The sequence below is a fragment of the Didymosphaeria variabile genome (genome assembly GCF_027946475.1).
Source record: "Didymosphaeria variabile strain IMI 356815 chromosome Unknown scaffold_7, whole genome shotgun sequence".
NCBI classification, from domain to species: Eukaryota; Fungi; Ascomycota; class Dothideomycetes; order Pleosporales; family Didymosphaeriaceae; genus Didymosphaeria; species Didymosphaeria variabile.
Window position 1 is genome coordinate 804,077 of NW_026611626.1, and position 23,657 is coordinate 827,733.

The following is a 23,657-nucleotide window of genomic DNA, read 5'->3' on the forward strand; positions in this document are numbered from 1 at the left end:
TCAAGAATGTGGGGCTCTCCGCCTAAGCCGTTCGGCTAATGTAAAATATGTACAACTAGTACATCAAACGCTTTGGCTATGGCAAGCTAGGTGCACATGATAAAGGAATGCGATTGTGATCAAGTGCCTGAGTCATGGCAGGTGGCGTTGTATTCGAAGGCGCCCTTGTAAAATCGTCGGCATATCAGACGACATTTGCTTCACAACTCCATCTGCTCATGCTCTTCAATATGTGATGCAGTGTGACCATGCGCGAAGATGCGAACCATACTAGCTCTGAAACCTTCGAGATCTATATCGTAGACGAGCCCGTAGGGCCCTTTCCAGATGACGGCCTGATTGATAGGGATGCCGCCGTACAATAACCCCTCGATATCCGTTATGCAAAAATCGTCCCAAACCTCGGTTTCTTCTCTGGGTCGTTCGGTGGCGATGTGCAAACGCCAAATTTCGCCCTTCTGGTTCTCTTCGTCGCGGTACAACAAAGTAGGTATCAGGAGCAAATACCATGGCTTGTCTTCTGGCCGACCAAGATATCGAAGGAGGCCGGATTGCAGTACGTCTGTTGAGTTGGATATGAATTCCTTCACGAGCAGCCCACGGTGGTCAGCTTCGAGTACTAAGGACGAATTAAGCTTGGGATCGGCGGAGATATATCGGCCCGCGTAGCCCTGCTCTAGTGTTGAAATGGCAATCTGTTCAGCAGCGCGAGCCAATCCGATGCTTACAGTTTCTCGCAGTGTGGCGAAGAAGTCGGGCGGTCCGGCTAAGAGGAGAGAGATGCCGAGATCATACTGAGGGATTAGGATTACCAAAGAAGTGTAACTTGGAAGACCGCCACCTTTGGTGATGAATCTGATCGCGCGTTGTGAGTTGGACAGCACGCGGTCGCTCTGGAAGATCTCCCACGGCATGCCGTAGAAGCTATGCAAGTCTTTCGATGGCGATACGGGATGCATCCAATTGAGGGCGTGTGTGATGCCGTTGTACCTGGTAAGGACATGCCGCAGAAACTTAGACAGATCATTCGATGAGGTGAAAATGCCGCCAGTAGGATTTTGGACGCCTTCATCGACGTCCCAATAATGCGGCCATAGCGGAATCACGCCTTCACTATCCGGTGGGACAGAGAAGGTGCTTCTACCCATACCCAGCGGCTTAAATATGGCGTCATCAATGTAGGACTCGTATGTCTGATTGGTGACATTCGCAATTACAAGGGCGATTAATTCAAACGCAATGTTGGAGTAGGTAGACTGCTGATTCGGTGCGAATACGGGATGGTAAGATTTGACGGATCTAATCAAGTCTACATTCGTTCAGCTAGTGTTCTTCTCTAGCGAGGATAGTTGCATTGCCTACCGCTTGCGGTACATGGTTCATGATAGTTTTCCGAATACTCGTCGCACGTAATCAGGCCTTCTCTAGAAACTGGTGGCAGGCCCCAATCATCTGGGCTGATGTGCAAATTTCCCTCATTGATGAGATCGGATTGAGCAACTGCACGCGTCAGGTTCTCATACTACGAGTCGCCCATATTGACAGCCTACGTTCGCGCGGTATACCACTGAGTTGGCTGGCTAGAGACCGCAGTGTTATATCCTTCCAAGGCAACGTGCCATTCTGGGGTCCATTCAATTCAGTTATGTATTTCTCTACAGGGTCGTCGAGGCTGAGGTTCCCTGCAGCATGTTGCTGCAGTAAGCCTAGCACAGTGAATGTCTTGGTGATGCTCGCAATGCGGTACAGTGCGCTGCCGTTAACGTGTGGTATGTCGGGACGAGAGGCATTACGTTCGCGCGCGCTATGGTGGAATTCCCATAGCGATTCCTTTGACGAGGTAACTTCGACTGATATGGACGTCGAATTGTATTTGGGATCACCTAGGGCTATTGTAAGTACGTCGTGGAGGTGCGTCAAGGCATCCTTTAGAATTGGATGGTCGCGGTCATAGTCCGGTGGAGGATGGGCAAACGATGGCTCATAGCACGTCGCAGCTGCGAGTCCTATGAATGTAACTCCGTATAGTGGCAGTAACATAGCAAATGGACGCGTTTCTAGCGCGTTGCCGTGGTGGTTTACCGCTGGCGGGACTGTGGAGAAGGGGCCGCCTTGGACCTCGGCCTTGGCACCGTCAACCTTCACAGACGAATCATTGACGCGCCAACCACGTTCACATCAATCAAGTCACTGAACATTGCGTCCAACTGACATTGCGGAAGTCGATGACTTCGTGTTATTTTGGACGAGATGCTAGATAGCTCATATGGATCCACGATGCCGATCGAGCATAGAAAAGGCTTGCTATTATATCGCACTTTCATCGCGTAGCTTTAATCACTTAACTTAGACCCAACGCATCGAACGCGTCAGCCTTCCCGCCGATGCGCAAAACAGGGCGAAAGACTAACTTTTACACAGTTTGCGAGCTGGGGAAACGATGGTACGGAAATGGGCATTTACCCTCTGAACAAACCAACCTGGCAACCGTTCGCGTTCTTCGCCGTCATCCTGACTACTTCTTTCCAAGGTCTATCGTCCCGAGACTCTACCCTTGTAAAGGTCTGCGCCAAACGGGCGACAACATACGCCGCTTCGGCCAATACTTTCTCTCTCCCAAGGCAGGCTCGTTCGCCTCCTCCAAACGGCATGTACTCCCACTGCGAGGGGCGAATCTCGTTCCAACGGGTCGGTCGAAACTGCTCTGGGCTCTTCCCAAACACCTTGTCATTCATGTGCATTGCAATATAGCTCGTCACAACAAATGTTCCCTTGGCAACGTAGATCGGTTGATCTTGGTTCTTGCCCCCTCCGACAGGCAACGTAGTATCTTGGAGGCAGGTCCGACCTAGCATTGGGAACACTGGGTAAATCCGAAGAGCTATCCATCATAAGTAAGGCTCACAATCATTGTCAGTTATAGGTACATCAACATACCTTCGTTTAAGATGTTCTGAAGAGGCTTGAAAACAGACAATCTGTGAAAGTTGAAGAGATCTTCACCGTAGCTCAAGACTTCCGTCCGAAGCTCTGCCCATTCGGACGGATGTCGAGCCATTAGAAACATGGTATTGGAGACCAGCACCGAGATCGTCTCCTGCGCAGCCAGCATGCCTTGTAGAATCTGACTCCGGATGAAGTCCATGTCATCTGTCTGCGCTGCTAAGCCTTGAACCATACTGCGCTGGCCTTTTTGTGGCTCATCGTACTCCTGAGGCGTCTGTTTCAGTGAGGGGGCTGTGAGAGCCTGTCTGATGTAGTACTCAATGTACTCATGGACGCGTCTGCATACGTCGACATACCCTGCCTTCGGCGCAAAGCTCTTGAAACGTCCCAGCATGACTCGGAGGCCTGTTCCAAAGACTGCGGTATGGAAGCTCTCAATAAATTCTTCGGGCGTACACGGCGCTTGATCTGTCTCCTCAGATGGATCGATCCCAAGCAAGAAATGTAAGGAACTGTGTAAGAACTATGCATTCATGAGCGACGTGAACAATTTCAATTTTGAATGGATCTTACAGTAATGAACAATAGAGGCTGAAGGTCTATGGTTGTACCATCGGTGGGAAGTTTCTCTATTAATTTACGTGTTTCCCTGGACAGAAAATCCAATTGCGAAATATTCTGCTTCGCAAAGGAGGGTCTCAACATTCTCCTCGCCTGTAGCCAAATCGGACCATCTGTGGTTAAGAATCCTTGGCCACAAAAGTACTCCATACCTGGAAGCCTCACGGGCTGTATACCATAGTTCTTGCCGTCGGAATGAATCAAGGGTAAGTTTTCGGTTGCGATCGTGTTGAGGACTGGATCTCCGAAGATGGTGTCCAACTGATAAGTAAGACCAAAGCGATCGTGGTTCCTTTTCATCATTGCCAGATTGGAGTGCATTTCGAACGTGAAGTCCATACCAAAGAAGATGTCCTTCGACCAATGCGTTGGGGATGGAGCACACTGATACTGTCGCATAGTCGAAGATGTCTCATAACGCCGGCGAATGACGAGAATGGCGAGCGCAATCACAGCTGCAAGAATCGAGCTCATTAGAATGGTCATCTTCAAGTCCGTGGCTCATGTGTACTGAGAGAAGGATCCGACTGTAGTAGAAGAGGGGGTTGAGTGAATGGTGGGTTGCGGCGCGGTTGCGGCGCGTATACAACGCAAGGTACACAGTCCGTCTTTGGTTGGCGCGACCAATTGACTCGAGCCCAGTCTGACTGTCGTAGTACAAGCAAGCTTACTTATTACGGTGACCCTCTTCCCCGTAGCAGCGAGCCAAGTCGTATCAGCGCAATGATGTACACCACATATATGTTGCTATTTTCTGCCTCGGCCATCGCATACATGTATTTGCTCAAAACTTTCAAAAAGCAGTTAAGGCCGAACTAATTCCAAACATCTACGATGCTAGGCAAGAACTTCACAAGGTACATGTGTTTTCTTGCAATATGTAGGAAGTAGCTGACCACGCCAGAGCAATTTTTATTTCATCTTCCCTCCACTTTATCAAAGTGCACCGTTGGAGATTACCTTCACTACGGAGGATCCATTCAAGTAACGACTGCTCAAGCAACGACTGCTCAAATAGCCGATAGTCACCCACATGACGAGGCTTTCGCGCAAGACCTCCTTCCTGCGATAGAAGGTAGCGTGTCGAAATTGGTTGATGAGCTTCGAAACAATCTCTAGACTTCTGTGAATGGTTATTCTACTAGGCTTTAGATCTGACCTATTCCTTTATGCTCGGGTCATGCGCCACTTATGTGAGCACAGGCACAGACTTCGATGGCATAATTACTGCATTTGTTCCGGAACGTTGTGTGAATAATCACTCTACTATTGGCTAATTACTGTTGAATTGCCATGAATACGTAAATCGAACACTGAACTGATAAATTACGCGTACTAAGTAACCTACCCAATGGAACATTGATAATTAATTGACCGTAGACCATAAAGAGACGGCGGAGAAACTTTGGCGAGGCACCGATACATCTCGTTGAGTATGGCCTATCTGAGCGCTTACCCCTCACGCATCTATGCATATTGCATTGATGCGTATCGCCTACTTAGAGCGCAATATGCGCATGGGCTCATCCGAAGCACCGGATACGTTCCGATATTTGAATACCCTGGACCTCTCGTTAGTCCGATGTTTGGAGCTTCCACTCGGCTCAGATTCAGGCCTTTTTCTCCAATTACAAATCGCTAAGCTCAAGACCATTTTATCGTGGTACAAGAAAACTCCGACATGGGCTACATTCCTTTCATGTCGATTGGCCTGGCACTGGCATCTCTGGCTTCGTGTGACAGATATCCAGATTGTGTCTCGGGCCCGTTGGCTCGCAATGATGTTTGCCGCATGGGTCTGGATCCATCCCAGCGCGCGAAGGCACTTGTCTCTGCAATGACCATCGAAGAGAAGCTGGCTAATCTTGTGGAGTGTGTGCAACGAACAGATCAAGTACAAGACACTGACTTCGCTTAGTCACAGCCAAGGTGCGGAGCGACTCGGCCTTCCCAAATACGACTGGTGGAGTGAAGCTCTTCACGGAGTTGCTGGATCACCAGGCGTTCACTTTGCTGACCATGGGAACTATTCTTCGGCGACATCGTTTCCACTTCCCATCACCATCTCTGCCGCGTTCAATGATGGCTTAGTGCAAGCTATAGGCCACGTGATAGGAACGGAGGCTCGCGCATTCGCAAACGCTGGACGCGCTGGCTTGGATTTCTGGACGCCAAATATCAATCCGTTTAAGGATCCCCGATGGGGTCGTGGTCTTGAAACTCCCGGTGAAGACCCATTCAGGATTTCGAAGTACGTAGAAGCGCTGCTCAAAGGCATGGAGTGGTCCGGCAAGAATCCCAATACAACGGAGAAGCGACAGATCCTAGCAACATGCAAGCACTACGCTGCGTACGACCTCGAGCGCTGGAACGGTGTGGTACGATATTCTTTCGACGCGATTGTCTCGATGCAGGACTTGGTCGAGTATTACTTGCCACCTTTCAAGCAGTGCGCTCGAGATTCAAACGTTGCTTCCATCATGTGTAGCTACAACAGCGTAAATGGTACTCCGGCGTGTGCGAACGAGTATCTGATGCAGACTGTGCTTCGGGACCACTGGAACTGGACCAAGCACAACAACTACGTTGTGAGCGACTGCAACGCGGTACATAACATATATGCCGATCACAAATGGGTCCAAACAGCCGCTCAAGCTGCCGGGAAAGCCTTCAGTGCTGGGACCGATAACGTGTGTGAAGCTGGAGGCTGGACTACTGATGTTGTTGGGGCTTTCAATCAATCCCGTGTCAGCGAAGAGGTTATTGACCGAGCATTGCGTCGGCAGTACGAAGGCCTGATTCGCGCAGACTATTTTGCCGTTTCCCGCGACGATGTTGTGGGACCGCGTTCTTACGGTTGGGAGTACGTGAATACGGAGCAGGCGCAAACACTGGCTCTCCAAGCAGCAACCGAAGGCACGGTTTTATTGAAGAATGACGGAACGCTTCCTCTCAGATTGGCAAAGAACCAAAGCATCGCAGTGATAGGATTCTGGGCCAACGATACTTCTGATCGCATGCTTGGCAACTACTATGGTAAACCGCCAGTTTATCGAACTCCGCTCTGGGCGGTGCAGAATGCAGGCTTCCAGGTGAATTATGCTACCGCTCCCTCCTCCGGCACTGGGAACTATCGTGCTGCGATCCAAGCGGCACAGAACTCCGATGTTGTCCTCTACTTCGGCGGCATTGATACAACCTTTGAAACTGAAGACAAAGACCGAACTACGATCGCATGGCCGGAGATACAGCGAACCATACTCCGTGAATTGAGTGGATTAGGAAAGAAAATTATCGTAGTGCAACTCGGAACATCGATCGATAACACACCACTTCTGGTGAACGAGAAGATCAATTCCATACTCTGGGTTGGCTATCCAGGCATGTACGGTGGTCCAGCGGCTTTGGATATAATCACGGGCAATACAGCGCCAGCCGGCCGTCTTCCTGTCACACAATACCCTGCGAACTACACAGAGCAGGTCCCAATGACAGATATGTCGCTCCGACCCAGCAGCAAAAACCCTGGCCGCACGTACAAATGGTACTCTCAAGCAATCCAAGAATTCGGCTCTTCATTACATTATACGAATTTCACCATACGTTTTGACCCTCGGTACACCAATCGCACCTACCCAACCACACAGATTCTCGCCGGTTGCTCCTTCTCTTCCCCCAAAGATCGCTGTCCGTTCACCCCACATGTTGTCCAAGTCAGAAACAGCGGCGATGTAGCTTCTGACTTCATTGCTCTTGCTTTTGTGACCACGAAAGCGGGACCTGAACCGTACCCGATCAAAGAATTGGCCTCGTACAAACGCTTGGCTAATGTGAAACCTGGAGAAGAAAGACCGGTGCAATTGGGCTTCACGATTGGCAACCTTGCAAGGGTGAACGAGAGGGGTGATACAGTGCTGTATGCGGGGGAGTATTGTCTAGTACTAGATGTTCCCGAGCAGGACAGAGCTTGCTTTGAGCTTACTGGTGCAGATATGGTGCTAGATGTGTGGCCGCAGCCTAAGGTGGGAAATGCAACGCGGGGACACTAGGTGTGGATGGTGTTTCCTCAACCGTCATGGGTACTCATCGATTTTGTGGGGTTTGAGGCCGATGATCCGATTTCGCATATTCACAGCAAATGCACACATACCGGCCTAAGTTTCCGACTCGAAACAGCGTTGATCGGCAATTATTTTTCACCGCACCAACCAGAATTCGACGGGCTGCTTCATTAATATGCCGTTATACTCCGGGGCGTGGACGTACCTGTCTACCGGGCTTGGCCACCCTCCTCGGCTAATGCAGGTGGGTGAATGGATGGCCACTTCTGGATGGGATCGTCGGAAGTTATATGATTAGCGAGGCTGGAATCTAAGCTTATATTGACCTCAGATGCTCTGCGCGGTTCCTATATACATTTCTGCGTGAGTGGCGAGTGGCCGTGGAGAGTCAAGATACAATGACGGTCTCGCGCAATGACAGCTGTATCGCCGCAATGGTAGAGCAAATCGACACTGTCAACATTTCAGGGCCTTCCATTGTCGTCGATAGTCTGTGAAGAATTAATTCGCACGGCAACTGGAATCGCTTCTTTCCTGCCATAGGATCTTAGAAGCCTCATCATTAGGCTAGACTGTTGGATCTACACTGCACCAGCTACGCGAACCCCAGATTTTGCGCCACTAAACAGCATGGCAAACATTTAATTTCATATCGGAAAGCACATTGTACGATGCTGTGCTACCATCGGAGCATCAAAAGCGCTGCATGCTGTCATATACGCATTCTCCCGTGCCCAACTGAGCAAAGGCAGTCTGCACGCCGCAGGGCCATAGGTTCGAGAGCACCTGTTCGACGCCTTGGCCCGCGGCATCACGCTAGATGTTCGAAGCCGAGAATGAAGTAGTGCAGTCGCCTCATCGGCAATCAAGCGCTCTTTGAGAAGAAGGACAGTATAAAGCTATCTAGAGTTGCACATCGGTGAAGCGTATTAGGTACGTACTAGTTTTGTGGTCGTTCCACTTCAGAGCTGCAGACCACCATGCTTGTGGAAACTTCTTTTACGTTGCTCGGCTTGTTTAGCGTAGCTGCAGCGCAAAACCTTACATGGAGTCTTCCCTCCGGCATCCCCCGTCCTACGACGGGTGGGAGTGTGACGACCGACTCTGCCTCTGGCTCCCTCAGCTTCGGTGGCCCATCCAGTAGCTCTTTGGTTCCACTACCAACGGTTTCGGTGACTTCATCGCCAATCATCACCCTTCCGACTGTGCGGCCGACCCTACCACCGGTGTCCAGCGTCAATGTTTCGCGCTCGATTTCCACATCTAATTTATCTTCGAGGCCAACGACATTGCCACTGCCGACCTTGTCTCTACCGTCTTTATCGCTACCTTCTTTATCGTTACCATCTTTATCGTTGCCGTCTCTATCGTTGCCGTCTCTATCGCTACCGTCATTGTCGCTCCCATCTTTGTCGCTACCTACGGCTCTGCCCTCATTGACGCTTCCACTACCCAGTGTGAACATCTCGCGAACATCTTTGCCTTCGATCTCGCCGATATTGCCCCCGAGCTTGTCACTTCCATCATCCAGCGTCCCGATTGGTATTCCCACAACTCCAGCATTAAACTCGACCACGCGTCCTTCTGCAACCCTACCGGTTACATCTCGAGCACCGCTGCCGACATTGACGCTGCCGACCTTGAGACCGCCACAGCTACCTCCGGTCCTCAATTCAACAAGCTTGCCAACGCTCACTGCTCCAACGGTGAGGCCTTCGCTGCCGGCGATCAACTCAACACTGGCGCCATCGATGGCGACCTCGTCCTCTAGACCAATTCCGACGCTCAGTCTGCCTACGCTAAGCTTGCCATCGTTGAGTCTACCATCACTGAGCTTACCATCATTGAGCCTACCATCACTGAGCTTGCCAACGTTGAGTCTGCCTTCACTGAGCTTGCCATCATTAAGTCTGCCTTCACTGAGTGTTCCCACGGTGAGGCCCTCGCCGCCTGTCTTCAATACAACTGTTGTTCCGCCATTTCCGACAACTAGACCTTTACCCCCCGTCTCGTCATCTAGGCCATTACCAACGTTCGGAACTCCTACGCCAAGTCTGCCATCATTGAGCCTACCAACGTTGAGCCTTCCCACTGTCATACCCTCATCATCCGTCCTCAATTCGACTGTTGTGCCACCGTTTCCAACATCGAGGCCTAACGCCCCCATCTCGCCTTCGCGGCCAGCGCCTGCCGTATCTTCCGGACCTATCCCTTCGGTATCATCATTGCCGCTCCCAACATTGAGCCTTCCGACTCTGAGCTTGCCGTCGCTGAGCATTCCCACGGCCAGACCTTCGCCGCCAGTCTTCAACACGACAATGTTACCTCCTATCCCGACAACACGACCCATCCCACCCATTTCCTTCCCGAGCCCAATGCCTCCCTTGTCTTCGTCTTCTAGGTCCATTCCGTCGGTCTCATCGTCTAGGCCTGTGCCAACAACTCCCATCAAGCCAACGTCAATGCCTACTCCGCCAGGTCCACCAACATCAAGGCCTACACCTTCGTTACCCCCTACATCGAGACCTTCTCCTCCCCTGTCGCCAACCTCTAGATCCACGTTACCACCAACGTCTAGGCCCACACCACCACCACCTCCGACCTCGAGACCTACGCGGCCGCCACCGTCATCTTCATCTCGACCCACTCCAAGCACGTTCTTAACCAGTCCGTCGCGCACATCCAGCAGGCCACACACTCCTACGCCCACTGAGGACCCTTGGGAGCCATGTGACCCAGACGAGGACGATGACTGCTGGTGCGATGACGACGATGATTGGTCTGGTGATGAGGATGATGACGATTGGGAGTGGTACTGGCACAAGGGCAGCAATCAGTACCATAGACACCACCGCCATGGAAAGAACGGAGAGAGCGCCAAGCATGTTGGACATCGATTGAAGAAGGTCGTTAGCAGAGGTGAGGTTGGTGAGCGACCAGTAAGGGAAAGGCCTATTGATGCCAGGCCTGTTGGATGGGGAAGAGCTTAAAGGTGGAGACTACTATCGTTAATCCAAGGCATCTCATATTGCCACTCTGTGCACATTAACTGATTCATGCTACTCTATATGCTGTTGATTTTCAATCGCAGAACAATTCTCGTCTTCTTTTGAATGTTTCGATTCAGACTGTGTATGAGCCGGACAGGTCGCAAAACCTACCGAGACTGTCGATGCAGTGCAATTAAGGATTGGTGAACTTCTGTCGTCTTCCAAATGTGTTGATCTAGCACCGACCTCATGCCCCTCAATTCCGCAGCCCACCTCCACAGCCACTGTCGTATTCTCAAGAAGCTGTGGAGCCACAAAACATCCATGCAATTCGGCTCGTAAACCTGTATCCATCTCTGATCCATGTGGTTGGTGCCCAGCTTCGAAGCGGATATCTCGGCCGTCCATTTCGGGCTTCTCTCCTAGTTTCCGATCATCTCGGCTCTTGTGATTTTCAGGGAAAACTGGATCGTTCCTATGCCTCCACGTCCAGATCATGATCATTATAAAAGAGAAGATGAGTATAGTAGCTGGAACTACAATGAATGTGATCCATGATTTGCTGCCCGAGGACGTGGATGTGCCGAAGCCGGAGCCGTCATCGGTACTGATGGTGTTTGCAGGCGGATTAGGCTGTTGGCGATATGCCAGTGTGGGATAGAGGTGTGTTTCAATAGCCGGCATCGCATACACTAAACGCAATCAGACTGACTGCCACGATATTGACTGCGCTAAAGAGGCTCACCGTGGCTCGTTACTGACTGGTAGTGCTGGGAGTTTCAATGATGCGCAATGTTACCCACGACAGATCACCGGCGTCGAAAATATCTGTAGGTTGGTCAGTGTGGCCGCACATATCTATTCAGCCAATCACTGACGCTCGGAATCGGATTGAGTACGGCATAGATGTCTCGGGCCCCAAAGTTTCCTCGTCGATCTTGGTCTGTGAGCAAACTATGCCTCAGAGCCATGGTAGAATTTGACCAACGAGATCAGCAACAGGTACAATATCGCGCCTGATCTGCCATCTTTCTAGACCCCGCCCGATAAGAAGTATGCTTACGAACCCGTTACGTTGCGTGGGTGGCATGTTGTCAATTCACATTGGCTGAGATGGAGAGCTGCTTAATCTAAGCAGTGTTACAGAAGGGGCGGGAAACCGTATTACAGCAAAGTCAAGGTGCGGAGAAAACAAGATACCCACTTACAATAGGTAGACTCGTACGCAAGGCAAATTCCAAGAACTGTATCGCGGATATCGTGCAATCTATCTGTGGGCCGTAATGCTAAAACCGGCTGGCTTACATGTGAGCCTTGATACCGCGGGACATAAAACGTATAGTCTTGGAGAGCATAAAATCTTTCGGAACTCGTGATAGATCCCATGCATTCGTTGGTAAAGTGTGGTTCTATAAGGTAGGAGTGCAAAACGGGACAATGATAGCGACAAACTTTCAAATTGTCTCTACTGGAAGGAAAGTCTTAAAACTCAGTATCAAAGGAGTCACAACCCGTAAGCTTATCCTGATTAAACTTTAAGATAATTTTATGACCGGTGTATCATTTTAGGCAAAAAAGGCAAACTTTGCCTCGCTGCTGAGATCTGGGGCCAAGTACACTGTCCGCGCCCCATAATGTACCTTCCCAAGGATCGGAATATCCATTTTCTCGATACTAAAAACCTCAAAGAGTATTTATAGTAAGGAAAAACAACAGTAATATCACTGACAAGCCAGGTTAAGATGCTCCTACGTTCAGTCACTCTTCGTGTGGGATTGCGCTTGACGCAACGAGAAGTTTCCGCGCTCGTAGTTCCCCGTAAGATACGCCTTTCAGAAAGATGCCCTTCCCCGTGTGTATCGATCCTCTGTCACTTTTTTGATGTGGGAAATAGCACCACTGCTAATTGGATCTAGTACACAGTCCCAGATCAAAGGATGCGCACGCGATGTTAACCTGCACAGCCTGCGATTCATTGCTCAAGACCGACAAAGTAAAAATGAATTTTCTCTCAAGAAGCTCCAAACGCACTGTTGAATTGATATAATACCAATCCAGCTACTCATCGTAACATGACCTAGTATGGAGGCGAAGAGCGAGCCGGGAAGCCGCACATAGGGAACTGCGCTGTTAACTATGGTACATATACGCTCTTTCAAAATGTCTATGTCAAAAACACCGCTCGAACTCGATGAACAAGCTGCGACACTACCAAGCTACACCACCAAGTCCGAGGCTGAACCAGAGTCAGTATCAAACGTTACTTTATCAGCGACGAAGCGACGCCCTCGATTCCAATCCCAAAACTCTCGCACCTTTACCGAGATCCTTCACCAAGATTCGTAACGAGGTACGTCCCTCCGGCACCAGACCCCTCGCTAACCCCTCCCGTGCCGTCCCGACACGCGTCAGCGAAGTCCGGCAACGCGATCTGCACGAAGGGGTCCACCGGTTACGACAACACGGCTCGGAGGATTCCAGGCGGGACGGGACGTTAGCAGCACGTGCGTTGCGGAGCAAGCCTGTGTGGGATCGGCACGTGTCAAGCGGGAGCTGCCTGAGGCATAGGGACCGGACTGTACCATGCATGCGCCTCCGTCTGCGGGTGAGAGCCTCGAGACGGGATGGCGGGTTCGAGGTGCTGCAGGAGTATGCGAGGACGGCATGAGGCTGCAAGTGCGGTAGACGACTTTGAGTCGTGGGAAGGAAGGCATGAGCTACAATGCTGAGTCGCTGTCAATGGTGATTTCCTCGCGTATGAACACAAATATGGACGGTAGAGTCATGTGAAGGGGTTTGATCATTCTGTTCATTCCGCTCAAGTGATGGGAAGCGCACCTCGTGCGTCATCGTACATACAGGATCCACGAGTGTCCGTCCCTCATTCTTCCCTCATACTCCGCGCACCACTATGTAAGAAGCACCCAGTGCCACGTTCCTTCATCTGATATTAAGGGAATTTTTGCAAATTTGCGTTGGCAGCAAAGCATAAGCGAGACGGTAAAAGAAGAGGATGTAAAAAGGGCAAGTCAGAGGGAACGTAAGGCATGAGCATCGACAGTGACATGAGAAATCAGTGTGAGGACGGGGCTGGTATGTGATGTGTGATGTGAATGGTGGGGTCCGTGCATGTTGTCAGGGGTCTTGTAACAGGTGAAAGATGAAACTCTCGGAACGCCTCAGAGTTGGCTCCTTGTGCCAAGTCTACCTGGCGCTGCCTGTCATCCCCAGACGCGCGCGAAAGAACACAAACGAACTAGTAGTACAACGGCTTTCGCCGACCCGCTCTAGCGAAACTCCCCTGTGCGAAAAGCGATGGGCTAGGTGGAGGGCATCATATCCAGCCGTTTGCGGGAGGACTGCGCGCCATGGTCCCGGCGCCGAGGGGGATTCGTGCTGTCGGCGACGGACTTGTGGTCGACCGCAAGGAGTTCGAGCGGCCTTCTTGTATGCTCGGCGCGGCTGGTGATGTGGGGGAGAGTGTGCTGGCCGGGGAGATAGGGTTCATCCTCAGGCCGCTGAGACCGGGACCAGTTCGTAGAGGTACGGGAGGTTGAACAGTTGGTGGTGGTCCGGGCAGTGCAGATCGAGGGGTTGGAGGGAGGATCTTCTGGCGCTGGTCTTGGAGGTAGGTGGCGGGCGAGAGGACTGGGAAAGCGGCAGTCTTGCCGGGACTGGGCTTGGCGGGTGAGGCCAGTGTAGGTTTAGGAGGCTGGGGAAAGGCGACTGCTTGTAGGGTTTCGCCTTCGAGCTCGGAGGGTGTGGTGTTGGTCGAAGGGGATTGGATGGGGAGATCGAGAGTTTCAATGCTCGACTCGCTTTCATCGCGGCGTAGAGGAGGGACAGGTGGTGGATCCTGGCTATATGTCCCCGCGCCAAGTATCGCCGGTGCAAGGGAGAAGCGAAGACCAATTTGCACGGTTGCGCTGCTGTCGGTGCTTTGGTTGCGGTTGTGGCGTGATGAGAATAGAGGTGGCGGCTTCACGAGAAAGCTAAATGCCTCTCCTACATCAGTGACGGACTTTGTGTCGGCAATGGAGCCCTTGCGAGATTGACGGCGCATTGCAAGCTGAGAGAATCGACCAGGAGCTCCTGCGGATCTTGGTGGGCTGTAAACGGTGGCAGGCAGTCGTGGAACCTCCTCAGCCCGTGTTGGAAAGAGCGAGTAGTTGGACTTGTTGCGCCTATGCAGGCCAGTGGTGCCATCCTTTTGCTCTGCAAAGAATCCTGTCTGGACCGGGTCCGGGGGGAGCGGCCACTTGGTGGGATCGATAGGACCTTGGGATCGGGCCGAAGCCGGAGTAAGTGGTCGTTCCGAACGCTCAAAGTAACCCGGCTCGAAATCGAATCGGTTCTTCTCGGGACCAACGTCAATGAGGCCTTGTCTGCTTTCTGGTCGACGGCCACCTTGCAGTGCGAGCGGGCCACTGATGTTCATTTCGAGGTCGCTGGGACCGAACAATCGAAGCTTCGGACGCTTTTGTTTCGTAGGCGAGTTCATCTCGCTCATCGGCTTGATGACTAGGCGCGTTGCGTTGACACGGAGGAATAGATGTACGAATGCGATGACAATGCCGGAGCAGAACAAAGCAACCTCGGCGATTCTCGACGTAGCATAGGTGCTGTTGAAGTCTCGTCGATGAGCTTGCACTTCTACGGGTAGGACCAATGTCTGCAGCCTCCGTTAGCATCCATCAATCCATTCGTCTTAGGCTGGACATACGTATAGCAACGCTGACATGACCAAGTAGTAGCACATTCGCGAAGCTGCAATTCGCTGGTTTGGATCCACGTCCGAAGTCCGCATCAACTGAATGCTGATAATGGCCGTCAGCGCCAGAAACAGACCGATCAGGATGACTAGAACAACGAGCATAAGAAGTTCGTAGCGCATCGGGAACCAGATAAGGCTCCCAAAGCATCGGTTGTACATCGGCCAGGCTACTGTGGGCATCCACATCATCAGCGTCAGGAATGCAACGAATCCGATACAGATGGTCGTCGTCCATTTTCCCTTGGGAGCGAATCGGTCCGCTTTGAGGGCTCGTATCGCCATATCGATACCGAAAACTAGAGTTATTATACCCAGGAGGAAGATCGCTGTGCTTGTCAGCCGAGTGGTGATTCCAGCGATTGATTGTACGTACCGGGCAACGTGATCATAGCCAGTCCTCGACATTGGTTTGATAAAACACTACTGAGAGAAGTGCTCTGCACTGCTACAAATATAATTTGTTGTATAACCGCACCGGTAGCCAGTACGAGTGGGAATGTCTCTGCGGGATGAACGTTCCGGAGAGCGGCGAATCGTCTATAAACCGTCAGCTTGGTATTTGCGAACGATATATGTCGCCACCTACACTTTCCTCAAGTGCGCCTGGAGCGCGGCTGCCCGTTTTGCGTCCGAGATAATCCGGTGAACCGTTAACAGTGCCAAAGCCAGACTGAAAGCGCCCAAGGTCAGATGCATCGTTCGCAGCGTCTGGACCTGAGCAAGCTTGAGGCTCCCAATCAACGTCCGGGTTTCGTTCTGGCTCGTCCACGGGTTATCACGGACAGCTGAGCTATTGAGGGTCATGTTGAAATGCGACCGCACGTCGAGGTGCGGATGTCGAAGACCCCATCCTTCCATCTTTCCAGCTCCTCGCAGAGAAAAATACAAGAAGATAGTTCGTCTCGCTGGTAACCAGCAGCGGCTGAAAAGAAGGAAAAATTCACGTGTTCATGGAGGCAGAACAGACCGATGCTGAACAAGAGATCGTAACCCGTTCAGCTCCAGTCGCAAGTTGTGCCTGAACCTGCCAGCAGTGAGAAAGGAAAGGTAAAGAGCGTAGGCATGAAGGCGTGGAGCCAGGAGTAAGTGATGAGACGTCAAACAGTATTTGTGGAAACCTGGACTCGGACCAGTGGCGCGGGGTTTCGAGACAGCAGTCCTGAGGCGTCTGTCATTCCGCTGGGTGTGGGAGCATTGGCGCCCTCCCAATCGGGCCTTACGAGAGGTTGTATGCACGCACGCTAGCTTGAGGTAGGTTTCAACATCATGCAGCCCGCGTGTGCCAGGATGCCTAGGCGGGTGCAGCGAGACCCGTTCGTAGACCATCGTCCTGGACCCTTTCACGCAGCCACAGGACGCGCACTGTGGAGATTGGCTGTGCTCGAGGATTTGCCATCCAAGCTTGCGAGCCGTTGAGAGGTGGGGACTGACCGGCCCGTAACATCTACACATCTATCTCCTCCATACTGTCATGGATTGATTGGCGCTCCGTCACACCTCAGCGCTTCTTCACATCTTCACCGTTTCGTTTCCAAGTGTAACTCCATATTTAGAGTCTTAGTATCTTTATCGGGCGCTTTGAGAAACCATCGACTGTGCGAGACGACTGCTGGCCGGCTGTGGTGAGGTGGAAGAGCTTGGGGTGACGTTGTGACGTTGTTGGATTTAGGTGTGTGTCAGCCTCTCGCTTCAGGGATGTGCGAAACACAACACTGGGTGCATGTCAATGCGGCGCGTCCTCAAGCCGGGGATGCATGAGAATAGGAAACCATATCCATAGCCTATATGGGCGTAGAAGCGCACGCCAAATGCTCCGATTGGTGTATGCACTGAGCTAGAGAGCTAGAGTAGAAGAAGCACGCGCGCGAGCGTGATCTCCCCCAGGTTGCAGGCGCTCTCGAGGACTCCACGACAGACGACCCCGAAAGCGCCGTCGTCACGGAGAAAGCAGGAGCGTGCAGGTTGGTTTTGGCTCTCTTTGGAGTCACATTGCATCAGTGTCGAGGTATTACTGTCTGCGATTCTTTCTGGGCAGATGTCATTACGCGTTTGTGATTAACCCGCGGGGTGACATTCACGGCGGCGGTGCCCCGGATGACAACGCAGCTAGAAGCCACCTGCGTACCGCCGTCGCTGCAGCAGTCTAACAAGGTCATAGTGGACGATAATACGACCGCTAAGCCGGGAGACAGCAGCCCTTGAGGGCAGAGGGTGGCCGCACCCAAAAGACAGCTTGGTGCGTCCCACGTCTCACCCAAAGACCCTTTGGGGCAGGCGGCTCACAGTCCGACCTCGCCTACCGGCCCCAACAGTCCACACGCATGAGGGCAGCCACGCGAGGAATTCTTCCAGAACACCAGCTTCGCCCACTGCGGCGGTGGAGATCCTGTACGACGTGCCTCAGCGCAAACAACCGATCATGCACTTGATAACGGCTGCGAATATTGGCAGAATTAGATGAGTCTAGAGAATGGCGGGCATAACTTGAGGTTGGTGGAGATCAGCACGGAGTGGATTGGCTACGTTTTGTTGACTAACGGAGAGCGTCATGTTGAACGAGACTGTCCGAGAAGTGCCCGCTACACTGTGGTGCTTGCAGGTGGCTGGTTACCTCTTCATGTCGACTAGCTGCAAAAGCGCCGTCACAACCATGCGCATTGTCTCTGCCTCATGACTTCGTGAAGTCTTCAAGATAAGCTACCAACTTCTTCGTGCCGTCTAATGACACGGCATTGTCTGTAGTGCACAAACAGTTAGCTAGTTCTTTTGCCTTCTTCGGCTCTGCAGGAGTTCATGCTGGCATGCCTTGAGCGATCGCCCTGGGCAATCTTAAGATCGGCACATACGATCTTGTAAGCTTCGCGGCGAACGCGTAGCGTAACCTTTACGTCTAGGCGCATACATAGCATAGACAAGTACCTGTACTTCCCGCTGGAAAGTACCAGGCCGAAGTTGAAGTGGTAATAGTTGAGGAAATATAGTGTCACTTACAATTGCTTGCCCGGATACCTCCCACACTGCGGTGGCCCTTGAGTCCAAGCAGACCCAACTTCTCAGCACCTGCAAGGAATGCTTTTTCCTTGTCAGCGTCTCCACCGTGGACCCTGAAGCAGATGTTCATTCTACTGCGGACCGTCTTGTCCGGTACTACCCGGTAAACATCCGAGTATTTGTCAAGAGTGTCATAGATCAGGCGGGCCTTCTCATCCGAGATCTCTTGTTGACCTCCGATGCGCTTCGTGCCATACGTGTTGACGAGGCCGGACATGACCTGGCCAGCGACCCACACATCAAAGATGGGTAGTGTGTTGTAGAGGGAATTGTTCTTGGCAATGGTGGGATAGTCAAGCACGATGGGACCCACAGACAGGTTGAGCTGCCTCAACAGATCGGGCGAGGCCGGTGTGGAGTGAGGCGGGAGCAAGGACTTGCGAATTATCACAATGGCAATACCCGTGTTGCCGATGTTCTTCTGGGCGCCGCCGAAGATGACGGCATACTTTCGCACGTCGACCTTCCGCGAGATGAAGTTGGAGGACATGTCTGCGCAGACCAGAGGGGCATCGTCACCTTCGAGGCTCTTCGGAAAGGCGGGGAATTCCACGCCATCGACCGTCTCGTTGTCGCAGAAGTATGCTAGGGCTGGCCCACCACCCGACGTTCGAGGTGTGAGGCTCCACTGGTCTTCGGGCGGGATCACGCCAAACTTTCCACCGTTGGCCTTTCGTGCATCCGTGGCGACGTTGACGTGTTGCGCGCCGATCAAACGTGCAGCTTCCTGCGAGGCCTTGAGCGACCACGAGCCGGTGACCAAATAGTCGAGCTTCAGCTCCTCGTCGACGACCTTTCGCAGCCGCTTGAGCACCTCTTCTTGATCGTCACCGACCTCTGCGGCAATCTTTGCGCGCTTCTTCTCGACCCATATCGCGACGAGGTTGTACACGGTCGCACTGAACTCGCCGCTGCCGCCGCTCTGGAGGAAGAGGATCTCATAATCGTCGGGAATATCGAGCAGCGTAGTGAGGGCCTGCTTCGCATCGGCCAGAATCTCGTTCGCTTCGGGCGACCGGTGGGAAATCTCGCAGAGGCCGATACCTTTGTCCCTGTAGTTCAGAAGCACCTGGGATGCCTGCTCCAGCACCGTGGTGGGGAGGGGTGCAGGCCCCGCACCGAAGTAGTTCACGTCTGAACGGTTGACCATGGCGACGGAGGGCTTGCTGCCAGTTAGTTGAGGTCGATTGGTTAGCAGAGACAGAGAGTCGAGGCGCAAAGTACACCGGTCCAAAAGTTGTTAGTTCAGCGGAGTCACCCAGGTAGTGCTGGTAGAGTCATAGCATATGAAGATTGCGCGGGCTTGGGTCAAAGCCCGCGCCGGCGTCGCCTTCTGCTCAACGGAATGCAGTGCAATCAATTCTGCAGGAAAATTGACGCGTCCCACGCGGGCCACATCAATTGCGTGGGAGTGCAGCATATGATTTGTATTATGTGAAGCGATTGAGTGCGGGCAGGCTGATCCAATGGCAGCATGAGAAATCCGGATGACTGGTGCGAGATCGGCCCGAGGTTGCCAAGCCAGAAATTTTGGGGAAGATGAGCAAGCATTGGAAGCATCAACACCACGACGCCATCGTGAATTGCCATATACGTCGCAATGGCCATGTCTATGCGAGCAGCGCGGTCACTGTGCCGGGGACAGGCGCTGGTATGATATCTTGTACCCAACGGCATTCCGTCTCTTAGCTAATGTTGTTTACAGTGTCGAACGCGCTTTCCTCTCCGAGTCATATCGCAGTCATCTCGTCCCATTGCTGTTCAGCGCACATTCTGCTCGACCAGACGGCAATTCGAGTCATCACCGGATGTGTTCCACTCTCTAAAAGAAGGACCCGCCGCTAGCTTCCTCTCGACCTTCCAGCAGAAGACGAGCGTACCACAGACGCTCACCGAGAAGATCGTACAGCGGTATGCAGTTGGCGTGGCAGAGGGCAAGACGCTCAGGTCTGGCGATTATGTCACCCTGCAGCCGCACAAATGCATGACACACGACAACTCATGGCCGGTAGCTCTGAAGTTCATGTCCATTGGCGCGACCAAGATCCATGACCCGAAGCAGATCGTCATGACGCTCGACCACGACGTACAGAACAAGACCGAAAAAAACCTCAAGAAGTACAATCAAATCGAGGAGTTTGCAAAGAAGCAGGACGTGGTTTTCTACCCAGCTGGACGCGGCATTGGTCATCAGATCATGGTCGAGGAGGGCTATGCATGGCCAGGCACAGTCGCCGTGGCTTCCGACAGCCATTCCAACATGTATGGAGGTATTGGATGCTTGGGAACACCAGTTGTGCGCACAGATGCCGCGAGCATCTGGGCAACCGGAAAGACATGGTGGCAGATTCCCCCCGTCGCCAAGGTCAACCTAAGGGGAGCATTGCCAGATGGCGTGACGGGCAAAGATGTCATTGTTGCCCTCGCTGGACTCTTCAACAAGGACGAGGTGCTGAACCACGCCATTGAATTCACCGGTAGCGACGAGACCCTGCGAACCATCCCCGTGGACGAGCGTCTCACCATCGCGAACATGACGACCGAGTGGGGTGCACTCACAGGACTGTTCCCAATCGATTCGGTTCTTCATGGTTGGCTGAGGGCGCGGGCCACCGATGCCGCCATGTTTGGAGCTCAGAACGAATACAAAGATCATCACCAGGAGCAATTCGTACACGAGCGCATCGACAAACTGTATAATTCAACTGGGATCATCGGGCAAAACGCTGGTCATATTTTCCAACCTGCTTTAGCTGCGGACAAGGGAGCAGTGTACGCCAAGGAGCTTTTCCTCGACCTGTCTACACTCTCTCCCTACGTGTCTGGGCCCAACTCTGTCAAGGTCGCCACCCCGCTCGCTGAACTACAGGCTCAGGACATCAAGGTCAACAAGGCTTATCTTGTTTCCTGCACCAACTCGCGAGCGTCCGACTTGCATGCTGCCGCTAGAGTTTTCAAGGACGCAGCCGCTGCTAACGGTGGCAAGATCCCCAAGCTCCCATCTCATGTGAACTTCTACATTGCAGCTGCATCCATTCCGGAGCAGAAGGCATCCGAAGAGCTAGGTGATTGGCAGGCTCTCTTGGAAGCGGGTGCACAGCCGCTCCCCGCAGGCTGCGGACCCTGCATTGGTCTCGGTACTGGCTTGCTCGAACCCGGCGAGGTTGGCATCAGCGCCAGCAACCGTAACTTCAAGGGCCGAATGGGCTCACCCGACGCTAAAGCCTACCTTGCCAGCCCGGAAGTCGTTGCAGCGAGTGCATTGGCCGGCAAGATCTCCGGCCCCGGGTGGTATGAAGAGCCCGCCGACTACGCAGGTGTGCGCCGCGGCGAGGGCGATGGCATTGTGGAAGAGGAACGCATGATGACAATCGAAGACATGCTCGAGAGGGCCATCAAGCAAGCAGAGGAACAGATCGAGACAGCCGAGAATACTGCTGTCGAGACCCAGTCTATCAACCCTCCAGACTCTGCATCCGAGTCAGAGACTTTGACCGAGATTCTGCCTGGCTTTCCGGAGAAAATCAGCGGTGAGATCGTCTTCTGTGATGCCGACAACATCAATACCGATGGCATCTACCCCGGCAAATACACCTATCAGGACGATGTGAGTCGCGAAAAGATGGCAGAGGTTTGCATGGAGAATTACGATCCCACATTCGGAAACACCGCAAAGGCAGGAGACATCCTCGTCTCAGGCTTCAATTTCGGATGCGGCAGCAGTCGTGAGCAGGCCGCAACCGCCATCCTCGCCAAGGGCATCCCGCTCGTCGTCGCAGGCAGCTTCGGCAACATCTTCAGCCGTAACAGCATTAACAACGCGCTCATGGGCGTCGAGGTACCCAAGCTAGCCAACCGCCTCCGCGAAGTCTTCTCTTCTACAGCACCTGCTGCATCGCAGCAGAACATGCAAGAGCCCTCCCAGAACCGCGAGTCGCTCGACTCGCCGCCGCCAGCGGCCCAAGCACAACCTTCGCACGCTAAGCAGCTGACCAGGCGGACGGGCTGGACACTCGAGTGGGATGTGCGAAGGAGCACTGTAAACGTGCAAGAAGGCCCCGACGGCAACAAGTGGAGCATCAAGGTCGGTGAGCTGCCGCCCAACGTCCAGGAAATCATCGCGCTCGGTGGTCTGGAGAGCTGGGTCAGAAAGGAGATTGGCGGCACGGTGTAAGCATCGCGAAGTCATCGCATTTAGCAATTACTGTATAGGATTTGTATACCCTTTGAAACATTTAGCATCGGCGGAGTTAAGTCGGAAAACTAGCTGTATTATATTTCGTTATAGATGGCCAAAATTTCACGCATGAACATTCTGCCTCCTACTTACGTACCGATTACATTACTGTTCGCGGATAAACCCCATGAAATATCGCATTCAACCCCCTCGCCTCGTTCGTCTTGCGATCCTTTCTCCGTCGTGACTTCGTCCTCCTGCTCTTCTTCATCCAAATCTTGAACGAGCGTTCCCTTCATAGCCCTCTGCTTCTCTCTGGAACTATTCGAAGCCCTAGTCAGAACCACCACAATCCAAGCGCGGTAAAGATCCATCGCCACGGGGTGCTCTTGAGCAGACTCCCCGCGCCGCTCTCGAAATGAACATCATGGCCTGCAGTCCCATTTCGATGACCAGGACGACCATCTTTGTGCGAAGGGCGGTCTGCACCCGTAGGCTGGGGCTGACTCTCGGCCTCATGCTCATCCCCGTGACAGGGCGGAAATCTGACGGTGACGTCCTGCCTCCATTAGCTTTATGCCCAAAACAAAATCAGGCTGAAAACGAAGCCACATCAAGAAAATAGGACAAAGTGGGATGGTGTACATACCTTCCAAGTCTCAGGCAACCCTTCGCGGAGTCCGATTTCCCGCCAGTTGCGCTCGCCCAGGACAGGCGCCTCAGCTTCGCAGGCAAGCACGAGCTGGGAGGTTGTGGGGTATGCGGCGTTGTACCTGCGCTTGTCAGCCGTCTGAGTTACCCCAGGATACCATATAGCATCAATGAACTAGACGTACCACGCAGCTTCTTCAGAATAGGCCGCTTCGAACGCCAACGAGGTATTCAGCGAAGCCTCGAAGGGGAAAGTGCATCCCCGGACGAAAGGGTCGTGCGCATCCATGTACGCTGTGAAGTTGCTGTAGGGGGTTGGACGCGTGGCGGAGACGGCTTTGAGGGCGTGGGCGGCGATTTGGCATGCGCTTTCTGAGGGTGTGGGG

The 23,657-nt window shown here is 52.8% G+C and overlaps 7 protein-coding genes across 7 annotated transcripts; 2 read left to right on the forward strand and 5 right to left on the reverse strand.

The window, feature by feature from the left end:
- Positions 1–200: 200 nt before the first annotated feature.
- On the reverse strand, positions 201–2,040 carry N0V89_009400 (uncharacterized protein; the record flags this gene model as incomplete). Its single annotated transcript, XM_056218151.1, has 3 exons — positions 201–1,309; positions 1,363–1,500; positions 1,551–2,040. The coding sequence occupies 3 exons, from the start codon at positions 2,038–2,040 to the stop codon at positions 201–203; spliced, it is 1,737 nt and encodes a 578-aa protein (XP_056067416.1).
- A 419-nt stretch (positions 2,041–2,459) lies between these two features.
- N0V89_009401 (uncharacterized protein) lies at positions 2,460–3,340 on the reverse strand (the record flags this gene model as incomplete). The annotated part of the gene is made up of 2 exons (XM_056218152.1): positions 2,460–2,881; positions 2,938–3,340. The coding sequence occupies 2 exons, from the start codon at positions 3,338–3,340 to the stop codon at positions 2,460–2,462; spliced, it is 825 nt and encodes a 274-aa protein (XP_056067417.1).
- Positions 3,341–5,359: 2,019 nt separating this feature from the next.
- On the forward strand, positions 5,360–7,616 carry N0V89_009402 (uncharacterized protein; the record flags this gene model as incomplete). The annotated part of the gene is made up of 2 exons (XM_056218153.1): positions 5,360–5,439; positions 5,486–7,616. 2 exons carry the CDS (start codon positions 5,360–5,362, stop codon positions 7,614–7,616), a joined length of 2,211 nt encoding a protein of 736 aa, XP_056067418.1.
- A 952-nt stretch (positions 7,617–8,568) lies between these two features.
- Positions 8,569–10,486, reverse strand: N0V89_009403 (uncharacterized protein; the record flags this gene model as incomplete). The annotated part of the gene is made up of 2 exons (XM_056218154.1): positions 8,569–10,380; positions 10,478–10,486. 2 exons carry the CDS (start codon positions 10,484–10,486, stop codon positions 8,569–8,571), a joined length of 1,821 nt encoding a protein of 606 aa, XP_056067419.1.
- A 3,466-nt stretch (positions 10,487–13,952) lies between these two features.
- Positions 13,953–16,196, reverse strand: N0V89_009404 (uncharacterized protein; the record flags this gene model as incomplete). The annotated part of the gene is made up of 4 exons (XM_056218155.1): positions 13,953–15,290; positions 15,342–15,718; positions 15,766–15,929; positions 15,979–16,196. 4 exons carry the CDS (start codon positions 16,194–16,196, stop codon positions 13,953–13,955), a joined length of 2,097 nt encoding a protein of 698 aa, XP_056067420.1.
- A 1,864-nt stretch (positions 16,197–18,060) lies between these two features.
- SER1 (Phosphoserine transaminase) lies at positions 18,061–19,593 on the reverse strand (the record flags this gene model as incomplete). The annotated part of the gene is made up of 2 exons (XM_056218156.1): positions 18,061–18,128; positions 18,384–19,593. The coding sequence occupies 2 exons, from the start codon at positions 19,591–19,593 to the stop codon at positions 18,061–18,063; spliced, it is 1,278 nt and encodes a 425-aa protein (XP_056067421.1).
- A 450-nt stretch (positions 19,594–20,043) lies between these two features.
- LYS4 (mitochondrial Homoaconitase) lies at positions 20,044–22,617 on the forward strand (the record flags this gene model as incomplete). The annotated part of the gene is made up of 2 exons (XM_056218157.1): positions 20,044–20,094; positions 20,149–22,617. 2 exons carry the CDS (start codon positions 20,044–20,046, stop codon positions 22,615–22,617), a joined length of 2,520 nt encoding a protein of 839 aa, XP_056067422.1.
- Positions 22,618–23,657: the final 1,040 nt, after the last annotated feature.